Raw genomic sequence first — 12,313 nt, 5'->3', positions numbered from 1 at the left:
CATGTCAAATAATCTAAGGAAGAAACTGGTAAAGTGGAATGTTAAGAGTAACAGCGTCGAGAGAACACTGAATGCAGAAGAAGATCAACTCTCTTGGAAGTTTGAAATCCTTGCTAACAGGGCAAAGAGCGATGGAGAAACACACGGAAATATATTCAGCCTGCTAGACCACGCCAGTAAATACACAGTGATTCTAACGACTTCGCTGAAACAGACTCTGTACATACATACAATCATTTCTAACACCAACATCCATTGGCAGAACAGGAACAGACAGAGACTTCAATACAGAACCAGGTGAAGAGGTCTACCTCCTGACTAGCTGATGTTTAACTCACAAATCAGAACGTTGTTACCAAGGAAAAGTATTTTCCTTAAAGACATATATGTGTCAAAGATGACTGAAAATCTTGTCCATGCTAGGGGAAAGTTGAGAGTGGAAAAAATTGCATTTTTCTGTCTTTGCTGTAAAGAAAATAAAAAGCCAGTGCATTTTGGCATTAGGAAAAGGCTGAACTCAGTTCTCAGGCAATAAATTTATGGGGAAACACGACAGACTTCTCATTAAAGCTATGTGTACGTTGGCTGAATTTTACACACGATTCTCGAATCTTGTGGAAATTTGGGCACGGCTTGACATCTGAACAATGTCCCTGGTTTGTTTGATTTCTACAGCATTGGAAAATGTTGCACTTTGGAAATCAAGTAGAGAAGAATAAACACATTCTGAAGCAGAGCTGGGTGACTGCGTTATTTTTCCATATGTCTCCATGAGATATTTATTACGTTTATTTTTCTCTTACAAACACGGCCTCCATGCTAGAAATACTGTGGGCCTTTTTTTTTTTTTAAGTGGTGAGAAAATAGTACTGTTAGGCGACTGTCACCCAGCATCAACCACCTAAGGACGAGCAGTTTTCAGCTGGCTTTTCAGAAGCTGGTTGCCATGACAAAGAGCACAATTTATTCTTTAGTCTCTTATCACAGCTCCGATCACAGACCACACAAATTAACAAGGCTTGCCCTTCCCTATGACTTCATGTGCCTCATCCTTACCTGAGGCCTTTTGTTCCCCCAATTAAACAGAATAGATGCTAGTCATCTAGCAACAATTAATGCCAATTCAAAATTCCGGCCCAAACCAGAATCTATAACCGCGGCCTTCTAATCACAGCTCAGCCGTGAGAATGAAAAGCAAGCAGGAAATTGCACTAATTACTCAATTATACTAATACTGTATTTTTAAGCAAGGGCTTAAGGGGTTGTCAGCCCTGACAAAGGACTCAAAGAGTCCTCCTCACCTGTGTGTCCCTTGTCTAACTGAAGCTGACGCTTTTGAGTGGCCATGATTTCTATCCCTCTAACATAGCTGGGCTCCAATCAGGCGATGGGAAATTTTAATCAATAGAAGGCTCATAATGAAGAGGCCAGCTGCGTGTCCTTCCGGGCTCTCAGCGTAGACCTGTAGGATGCTGGGGCTTCCCTGTACTAGGCCCTCCTCCTGTTGAGGACAGCTAAGTACACACCTTTTGGGCCCCGGGAAACCATTAAAGGAGGGGATCGTTCTGCACTGAGCTTCTCTGCTAAACCAGTAAGATGGACCCGTGCTCATGGGTCACCCCTCAGCTTCAAATGCCCGGCAGAGCCTGCGGCATGGAGAGCTAAGACACAGCCAGTCCCCTGGCCCAGCGTGGGGCCTGTGGGCTGCAGGAACCAAGAACTCATCTGCACCCCTGGGGACAGTGACCCAGGCCTGGCCCACCTGGAGAATCTTTCATGAATCAACAGTGAATGAAAAAAGCTGTCTGGGAAGAACACACCAGCAGATGTGACTGAATTATTTACAGAACAACACTGGTTACAGACCAAACAGGCTGGACCTTATTTAAAAGAAAGTATCTTTCTTTTTCCCTATTCAATTTCAAAAGACAGGAGTCTTCAGTAAACAACAGGGAAGGCAACTAGAGCCTCTGGAGCCTCTGGTTTTTGTGGTCATCTGTCAAAATCCTTCCTGAGTGGAGGGAGGGGAGCTGCAGACAGGGAGAAGAGGGCCTTGTCCAGCCCACATAGCATGGCTGTTTGTCTACAGCAGTTCTGAAAAGGACCAAGTTGGGAGTGCTGGGGGTTCCAAAAGGAGGGGACATTTATTTGACTGATCAACACAGGCCTTCACTTCCAGGGTTTGCCTTGCAGGTGGCCACTGCTGAGTGTGCGAGGGTTTGAGTGGCCGGCGGGACAACTCGTGGGCAGGTTCTGGCCACTGCGCACCTTCAAGTCTCTTCCAGCAGAGTTATTCTGGTTCAGTCGGCCTGAAAGGGGCAAGAGAGAGAGGGAGCAGGGCTGCAAGAAGGGTTCCAGGGAAAATCAGCCAAGAACACTTTTAAGCTAATGATGCTTGGTCTATGGCCACTGTTACGCTAATGAAGCCCCCTCTGCAGCATCTCCTGTGGGCCAGAGATATCTGTTGCTCAACCCTGAGATCAACTTGACTTTGGGGAAAATGGTGGGGATGGAGAGAAGCCCACACACTCTATCTTCTTCCCCTTTGTTATTCTCAACAAATCTGGTCTCTTACCCCTTTCTTGAGTGACTGAGGAGAGAGAGAAGAGGAGGCAGAAGGTAAAAACGGGAAGACAAAGCAGGGGGCTCTGGGCAGGGCTTTAAGCAAACCCAGAAGCTCCAAGAAGGAATCTGAGTGCCTACACCTTGTCTGTCCTCTTCGCCTAAGACACATGCTTCCCGTGTTTGTTCTCAATGGCCAATCACTGCCATTACCAGTGCCACCCACACCCCCAGGACCTGTGTGATGCACAGAGCCTCAAGCACTTTAGGAACATGGATAGAAAGATACTTTTTTCATGATGAGGGATACTCAAGGGAGCTTAGCTCAGCTCAGCTCCACAGAAACAAAGATCAGAATCTCTTACTCGGGTTGTCTGCTGGCCCCTGGTCGGCTTCCAGATAACATTCTATCTTTTTTAAGTCCTCTGGGGTAAATCTCCACTTGTTCTCAGCTGGCAGGGCTGGCATTTTGGGGCCAGGTCGTTTTCGGACAGAACCAAAAGGGAGGGCCTGGTGGCAAGAGGCTGGCAGGGAACCAGTGACCAGTCCTTCTGGGAACTTCTGAGCTAAGACTTTCAGACCTATCACAGGAGAACACCAGGAAAAAGGATTAACAGAGTGAGGACACAGCAAAGCTGGATGAGGACTGGGTGTCCTCTAGCCCTCCACCACCAAGTCAGAGATCTGAAATCATCCTTTACTGCTGTGCCCACACCTAAACTGGAAATGGAATTCAGCTGAGAATTCCACAGGAAGCTGTTTGCTCAAGTTTTTAGCATTTTTACAGAACCCTGCAGTGATGCTGTTATCTTAGGAATTAAAAACATGTGCCTGCCTTAATCCTAGCAGTCAGAATGCTGATGCAGGGGGATTAAGAGTTTGAGGCCAGCCTCGACTATATAGCAAGATCCTTTCTCAAAAACCCTAAAAGCCTCAAATCAACAAAACCTACAGAGAAAAAAAAAATAAACTTCCCATTTTCCCGAAAACCCAAACCCACCCAACACGCTGACAGAACTGGAGGACATTTCTCTTGACTCCCAGTTCCCTCAGAGAGCAAAGCTTTCTCTCTGCCTAGCACTCGGGTCCTAGCATTGAGGCAGCAGTGTGGGTCTTAAGGGCAGCTGAGTGTAGAAACCCAACCTGTAAGACAGACGGAACTTTGCTCACCCCCAGAAAGCATGAAGAGGTTTTCAAACCCGCGCTCACACATGGTGGTGGCTGCCTGGCTGGCCAGCCTCTCGTCCTCATCATATAAAATGATGATCTTGCCATGAGCATTTTTCTGTGAGGTGAGTTAAGGTTCCAAGCATAGAGCTAAGACTTCTAGACAACAAGCACTGAATGGCCAAGGTCCATCCTGCAGAGTGCAGGGAATACCAGGCCTCATTCTTACCCCGGGTTCCTTGTCCCAGAAACCACTGAGACGTGGCTGCTCTGCTTTCGGAACCACCATTACCGAAGTCCTGATGGCTCCCGTAGCATACTCGATACCTTCTTACTCTTTTACCTGTATAATACTGGGAGGGAAACGTTATGTCCTCCATTTTAAGTTTGTCAAATACATCACTGAAGGCTTCCTTACCACAACACAATAGATCCACCTGAACATCCAAAATAAAGGGGGCAGTTTCCAAAGTACATTTGACAAAGAGATATTACATACTGTCAAAACTGGAGCTTCTAAACAGGCTGCATTAGCACGGGGAAATCACAGACATAAGTGACTTCAAGTTTGTCAGGACAAACTTATAGAGACTAGTTAGAACAAAATGTCTCAGTGTGGTGGTAGCAATTGTCTGTTAACAGGAGAGTTTACTCTTCTTTTTTAACACTTTCATTATTTTTTTGACTTGTATAATTTTTATGAGTGAAAAAAAAAAACCTAAAAATTTAAAAAGAAAATAGAAAACCCTTTAAGTTCAGTTTAAGCTTTCCAGAGGAACCACAGCCCAGGGTTCTCAACAGATTATAAATGCTCAACCTAGCGTTTTCTGGAACAGTGAGGCATGATTTAAAACAACCTGTCTGAACAGTTAGGATGCTCAGTACCTGCTAGGAATCCAAAAATCTAACATATGCTAACCTGGTTAGTGCCAAAGGTCCCTTGCAGTTTTCACACTAAGAACGTGGCTCACGGTTAACTTTGAGTCTTAAAATCCCGGTAACATCCAACTCCTTAAAATACATCAAAGGATACGTACTCAAGAATATCATTCGAATAGGGGTTCATTGTCCTGGACAGGGTTGCAATGGGGTAACTGTGAGCTACAGAGAGGAGAACATGATCAGAAAGCCTAGAGCTCTCACCATCCGACCCCACTGCCCAGCTGGCTGTGTCTAAGAAGTAAATATACCTTCACAGCCCATGAGCCAGAAACCAAAATACACCTAAATATGTTATGAGAGACGTGAAAGAAAAAGGGCCCCATGAGCACAGGAGGCCTGATGGCAGTGCTCAGCGCACTGTGCCCGGCCCGTGAGGCGCTATAAGCACAGTCAGCCTCACTGGAGGTCAGGGTGGCGCTCACTGCAAGGATGTCCAAGAGGAGCCAGCAGTTTCCTGCTGGTTACATTTCCCGGAATGAGGCAAGGCTCTGCATCTGGGTTAGGGACCCTCCTCTCTTACCCCCGACAATGTGACACTGCTGATAAGAATCTCTGTCCCGCACATCAAGCAGCAGGAAGGGACAGTCCGGATAAGGCTTGTCTTTACCACTGGGCTCTTCTTTCTTTACGAGCCCTTTGTCTACATCCAGTTCCCCAACACCGCTGATGACGCTGTAAGCAGAAAAAAAATAGTTTACCAGAAACAAGTCAGGGGTCAGAGGGTTAAAGCTCAAATGCACGTCTTCAGAATGGAGAGATGAGGGGTCCTTGTCTGTTCAAAGGGCACCCTAAAGAAAAAGTCAATGACCAGAGTGGCTCAGTTCTGCTCAGAAGACAGACTGTGTAGATGCTATTCTACTACTGAACCCCAAGATGGAATTACTGTGTATTAGTATCCTCAGAGAATAAAGCCAAGTCACTACAGGACTGAGGGGTAGAAAGTACAGGGTACGTGCTGCCGCCGGCACATAGCTAACGTTTAGACAGAAGACAGACAGAGGACAGTTAATCCAACAGGATCTAAGGAATACACAAACAGAATAAAAGGGCGGAGAATAAGGTTTGCAGGAGAAGAGAAATGCAAATGACTTCTATGTCTATTAAGCACAATATAAAGTACCAGCAATGATTTTTATGTTTCACGCCCAGTTTTGGACCATATGAAGACAATCCAGTCAAAGGTGGACAGACTATCCTAGCATCCCCATCAGACAGTGTGCAGTGATATGGGAGCCATTTTAGTTAGGTAAGTACACTCTCTGATGCATCACGGGAAACAAAAACTACCTAATGACATATTTCCCAGACTGTCCCATCATTAAGTGACGCATGACTGTACTTACACACAACCTATCTAGTGTGGACACTGGACCTTATTTTCAATACTTATCTGCACTTACTTTCAATTTACACAGGATGATGATGAGCCTCAAGAGGCTTTCAGAGTTAGTGCCATTCATATAATGAGACAGTGGAAGAGCTGGATTAAAATGAGGGAGTTCGTCACTGACAGCTCTGTTTCTAAGGTCATTAAACATGAGCTGCCATCTTAATGTCATAGAGAAAATGTGCCAAGAACATCAGAGACTAAGACCAGGGGCTGTGAACAAAATGACGGTAAGGAAGTCTGAACGTGCTATTGTTCTCCTACATCTAAGGTGATGCTGAACCCTCTCTGTCACAGGACGTCACGGTCTGCATTTCCAATAGACACTGTGACTCCATACTACACAGTGCACATCTCAGCTGTGCAAGGGAAGAGGACCTACTTGATGAGAACCTGCGCTCTTGGTGGAAAAAAAATTCTGCTTTTTTAATATGGAGGGAGAGAGAGAGGGAGGGAGGGAGGGAGGGAGGGAGGGAGGGAGGGAGGGAGAGAGGGAGAGAGAGAGAGAGAGAGAGAGAGAGAGCGAGCGAGAGAGCAGCGTGTGTTTGCAGAAGTTCTCAGAGAGATCAGAAGATGGTTTTGAGTTGTACTATGTGTTGAAAACCAGCACCTACTTATAACCAACAGTTAATATTTGTGAGAAGTAACACACGGAATAAGGTTCTTGTAAATAAAACAGATGAGCCGTGTGCAGTTTTAGCATAAACGCCAGTGGCTGCCATCAATTTCCTCTGTACCTGTCCCATGCCAGGGCACTCTGTGGCACTGTGTCTTATTGTAGATACGATAATATGAGCTTCAGTAGACAGGACAAAACTCATACTTAGAATAGAAACCCAGAACCCAAGAAAGTTAGACCCTAATTATCCCACAGGTAGAAGGGCCGGGAAGAACCAAACCAAGAAGGGACCGTTTGTCCGCGCCTATTCATCTGCGCACACTTGAACTCAGCACGAAGTGAACTGGCTCAGGCAGCATGTAAGCAGAAAGGACGTCGAGGTCTGGGATGAGGATGTGAGGTCACTGTACCAGCTGCTCGAGTGAGGTAAGAACAGCACACAGTGACTGGTCCTCTTAGTCTCTGATGTCCCTGGCACATTTCCTCTATGACATTAAGAAACAACACAAGTACCTTTGCAGAGTGGACCGGCTGGAGTCTCCTGCTCCTGTGCTGTTGATGAACTGAACAGGGCTGGGTGACTGTTCCCCAGGGCTCCCTTTCCCATTGGTCTTAGCAGCGATTTCAGCATCAGCCTCTGAAGTTGCAGAATCATTGTCTACAATTTGCAATGAAGAAATACTTAGGGCTGGTGAGATGGCTCAGTGGGTGAAGGCCTTTGTCAAGCCCGAGGACATGAGTTTCATCCCTGGAATCCACACAGTGAAAGGAGAGAACCAATTCCCAAGGGTTACCCTCTGACCTCCACATGTACACAGTTACACGTGTGTCCAGCCACTCACACCACAAATAATGTAAAGTTTAAAAAATTAAAAAAGTAACTAAGTGGAATCTCAGAATTTGAAGTAACTTATTATTTCCACTGATACAAAGCTAAAAAAAAAAAAAAAAAAAAAATCACATCCTTCTTACTAAGTCATCCTAAACTTGTAACACAAGGAACTCTTAAAATGCAGTGAAGTAAACCCCAGAAGTTCTCCCACGGCCTTTTCATGGGGTCAACAGTGAAAACAATTTAAAATGTTATGTGCCCCACCCCAACCCAGCTGAGGACAGACCCTAGTGCCCTAAACCTTCAAGGCAAGGGCTCTACCAACTGAGCTAAAGTCACAATCCAGCATGTTTCACTGTATTTATATTTGCTCTAAGGGTACAAAGAGGACAGTGTGCAAACTCTAGCTCTCCAGTAAGCGTGGAGGAAGTGGCACCACATTTATTAGCAGTCATATTTTTTCCTGTTGCACAAGCTCTTACAGTAAATAAAGTTGGCAGTCATATTGAAAAGTGTCTCTCATAAAACAGTGATTAATAATTTTCATTAAATCTCACCTTAATTGGGTGTGGTGGCTCACGGCTGTAGTCTTAGCATTTTGGAGGCTGAGACAGGAGGATTGATGTAAGTTTGAAACAAGTCATGCTGCACAGCAAGTCCCAGGCCAGCCTGAGTTACAGAGTAAAACCCTACTTCAAAAAAAAAAAAAAAAAAAAAAAAAAAAAAAAAAAAAAAAGGAGCAAATTCTGTCTCTGAAATAGGTATATGCCTGGAATATTCTGTGTGACAAAATGGTAGTTTTCTAGATGCCCATATACTATGGCAATTGCAGGGGTAAGTATTAGAAGGCTTGCTAGGCTGTAGCTGAGCCAGCTATTTTGCTTTGGGTATCTTTTTTTGGTAAGAAAAACTAGATCCTTAGACTTGTGTATTTCGGAGAAATTGTCTCAGAGACAGAGTGAACAAATTCTCTTAAAGAAAACAGTTGATGGTATTTCTTGTCAGTGGCTTACTTTTGAACAAAGGCAATAATTTTGAAATCTGTGTTTGGGATCCAGAGGTGAACCAGGAAGAGTCCCCCCTGACCCTACAGTGACACTCAGTAAAATGACAGCTGAGGAATGAGCAGATAAGCAGGGGACCCTGAGACAGACAAAGACTAACAGGGCAGAAAGGCCCCTGGTAGGGCGTCAGAAGCCAGACTATGGCGGGCCCTTAGGAAACAACTGGCTGAGCTGGTGCACGTCTGTGATGCAGCAGGCAGAGTTTGAAGCTAGGCTGAAAGGAAAGGAAGGATGCAAAGAGAGGAAGAAAGAAGGAAGGGGAGGGGGAGGAAGGGGAAGAGGGAGGGACGATGAACCAGTTGGCAGGTTGTAGTGTCATATCAAAGACAGCACAAATTCATAGAAAGGAGTAGTCAACTGCTCTGTGTCCTGACTACAGGTCTGTGGGACCCGTATTTTCTTGACAGACTTCAACCCAAACAGCACACTGCACCAACTGAAGGCAAAAGCAGGCATCAGAGTCAGCTGTTGTGTGCTAAAACAGACAAAGGAAATCTACAAAATACTTTAAGCCACTTGGTAAAATTCTGGGTAGGAAATTAACAGATTTTTTTTAATATAAAAATGTTTATATTAAAGTGGGTTGGGGATACAACTCAGTGGAAGAACACATGTTTAAGATACATGTTTATAGCCATAGGTTTGATCCCCAGTATAAAACACACACACACACACACACACACACACACACACACACACAGAGTTTTTGTTTGTGATGGGGTTAGGATTGAATTTTTTATCCACAGTATATGTTACTTAAGTTCTCAGGTTAAAATTTTATATGCTAAATTTGAATAGATATAGTTTCCAGACACCAGAGCCTTCTGGGTCTTCGATAATCTTTAAGAATGTACAGGGGACGGTGGTATTTTCAGTAGCCACGAACCTTGCTTGCTACGGTCTGGGGTTGTAAATTGGCATGGAGATTTAAAGCAGGTGCTTGTTGGTGCACAGCACAGATTAGTTACATATGGGGACAGTCGTTTGGTTGTTTTTTGTTTTGTTTTCTTGGTTTTATTTTGGGGTGTTATTTTTTTTTTTCATCTTCAGTTGTCTCTGATGCAGCTTACATGAAAATAATCATTGGTTCTGTTAACTGAATATCACTCTGTAATTACAAAAAAAAATGTTTTTCAGCTGTTTTGTTGACATTCTGAATGCTTCTAAGTAAATACAATTTTTTTATTTAAAAAAATGTACAGGGAAAATGAGGCTACCACATTTGTGGATTTTCTATTCTAACAAAAATAGTGAAAGAAGAAATATAAGAGGTCTAACTATTAAAAAAAGACTAAAATTTAATTTGTATGTGATAATATGCCTAGAAACTGGACAAATAAACCAGAGGTTATGATTCAGATATTACTAACCACATAGAACATCTTTTCTGAACACTGATTAGGAACCACAAGAAAGGTCTCAGAGCAACTGCAGAAATGAAGCACTCCTGTGGGAACACAGCTATGGTGCCCACAGTGTCTCTTCAGACCCGGAGACTCCCCAGTCTCAGGCACTGGACTTTGGTCTCATGGGAGACTTCAGTAAAGAGGTGCACTAGTGGAGGTTCCTGACTGACTGTCAGAAATGGGCTTTTATCCTTAATACTGCTCTCAGTTGGACGGGTTCCAAATAATCAAAGACCTTTCTCATCATTCACAGTAGATATTAATTATTGAGAGCACTCACAAATCAATAAGATAGAGATGAGCATTGTTTTAGAAAAATAGGAAACAGCATATAAAAACATTTTTAAGAGAGAGGTCCAGTAAATGAATGTGTGTGGTATATACATATACACATACACATACATATACAAACAGCTCCATCTCATTACTAAAGAAATTAATATAATTAGCTACATTTTATCCAGTTCATGAGCGAGTAGTTTCTAAGGGATGGTTATTCCATGTCAGTGACAAGGTGTTCCCATTCACTCCTGACAGGCACAGGTCACAACTACTCTGGAGATGGTGTAAGAGTGGTTGTCTTCAACCATCTGCAGCAATTCCTTTCCAAGGAACAATGAGACACATGCCTGTTTCCACATATACAGTGTGGCACTCTGTCATCAAAGTGACAAATCGGAAAAAATCCTGGTACAGCCTGCAGTAGGATAATTAAATTAAGGTATGTCCCAAGGAGCGATACAGATAAGAGCACAACGTTTACAATCCTGTTCTTGAAGTCTGTTTAATGATATGGAAAATAAGCCTGGAGAAAAATGTTATGGCAGTGCAGAGCAAAGCTATCCACAGAGCACACATTGTCCGGGGTGAGGTGGGGGATACGGGAAATGGACCCAAACATCAACACTGAGTAGCATTTATCATCATATTTCTTCTGGATATATTTTTGCCCTCCTGAAATGTAGTTTTTAAGTCAGGAAACAGCACTAGCATTGTAAGGAGAGAGGCTTGCATCCTTCAGAGGTTACCAACACATGCACGGTGCAGACTGTTCTCTGGGCCCTTCTGACTGTGTTATTATCCGTGTAGAGCACTAGAGAAACCCTAATATTACTCACACATTATGGCGTTCTACTTTACAAGAGCCTATTCTGCTCTGCAAATTTATCTTAGAGAGAAAATTGCATGTGCCCATATGTTCTGGTGCAGCAATCTCAACAATGAATTAAAGGCCAAATCTAGGTGCTTATGTAACCCAGTTAAAATTGGGAGTGCTTGTATGAGGAGACACGATTATCTCCGTTACAATGAGCCCCATTTCTCTGCTGCGTGAGAGGCATCTGTCAAAGATAATTCCCGTCGCGCTAGGCTCTCTTTATCCTCCCTAACAAAAAGCAGCCCAGTGCGATGGCAGGTGAGTTGCAGTGTTCAGACTTCCTGAGAACCTTGTCTTGAAATCAGAAGTTAAATTCCTGACCTACATCAACCTTAACAAACACATTCCTCTTCAGCAGACAGGCACGCATTGATTGCAGGGTGCTTCAGGATAAAATCAAGACCTGAAGTCTGTGGATTCCTTTCATGAGTGTACAACTAGACGGGTTTTCTTTTCCAGTTGGTATTTAGCAAGGAAATCTGGAGCCTGCTTATCTCCTGGCCTTATCTCACACCCAGTATCTCCCGGTCCCTGAAGAACAGAACCAGCCTGCATTACCAGATTCCCGGCACACACACTGGCCGTTTATGTCCAAACCTTGATCAGGCTGCTCACCCCTAATAACTTGCACCCCTCTGAGGCCTGGTTTAGATGCCTCCAGGAAGTCTGTTTCTGTCTAACTGGTAAACATCCTTCCTGGGAACTCCCATGGTATCTCACATATTTTCAAAGGAATTCTGCAGGATCCCTTGGTGATACAATGAGAAAGTTACTACTGGAGAAGTTTAGATTGGTGTCCTTGGCCCACTCACCAGATACGCCACCAGGGGCTTAACTTTTGATGCTTAACTTCCCATCTATGAAATGCACCTTCCTGATAGTTTCTGAGAGCGTCAAACAATAAAATTCACACAAAGTACCCAGCAATACACACTTAACAAATGACCACTACCTTCCTAAAATGAGCCTGCCATGTCCAGCATTCTGGGTAATTTTGTAGCATTGTTACCATTCTCCCTGACGTATATACATAGTTGTGTGTGCACAGGACTGCTACAAACCCCACAGAAGCAGAGATGTTTGCTCAGCTTTTTAGCCTTTTACCACGTAAATTCTGTAACTTGTGTCTATGCAGAAGACATTAGAAACATTTGCTGGACCTTTTGCTTTCTTGTTCT

The 12,313-nt window shown here is 44.0% G+C and overlaps 1 protein-coding gene across 3 annotated transcripts in view; it reads right to left on the bottom strand.

The window, feature by feature from the left end:
• Positions 1-2,169: 2,169 nt before the first annotated feature.
• CEP41 (centrosomal protein 41) overlaps positions 2,170-12,313 on the bottom strand; it is a gene marked incomplete at both ends in the record, with an annotated part of 36,175 nt that continues 26,031 nt past the window's right edge. For 2 of the 3 annotated variants that reach the window (XM_080931946.1, XM_080931947.1), the window contains 5 exons: positions 2,170-2,309; positions 3,733-3,847; positions 4,763-4,830; positions 5,192-5,343; positions 7,191-7,335. In XM_080931946.1, coding sequence (XP_080788072.1) covers positions 2,170-2,309; positions 3,733-3,847; positions 4,763-4,830; positions 5,192-5,343; positions 7,191-7,335 — 620 coding nt within the window. Of the gene's footprint in view, positions 2,310-2,927; positions 3,144-3,732; positions 3,848-4,762; positions 4,831-5,191; positions 5,344-7,190; positions 7,336-12,313 lie in introns of all 3 variants that reach the window. The other variant, XM_080931945.1, reaches the window with a different exon arrangement.

Source organism: Micromys minutus (assembly GCF_963924665.1).
Source record: "Micromys minutus genome assembly, chromosome: 18".
Taxonomy (NCBI): domain Eukaryota; kingdom Metazoa; phylum Chordata; class Mammalia; order Rodentia; family Muridae; genus Micromys; species Micromys minutus.
The sequence above is the reverse complement of the archived record's forward strand: the minus strand, read 5'-3'. Positions and strand labels throughout refer to the sequence as shown.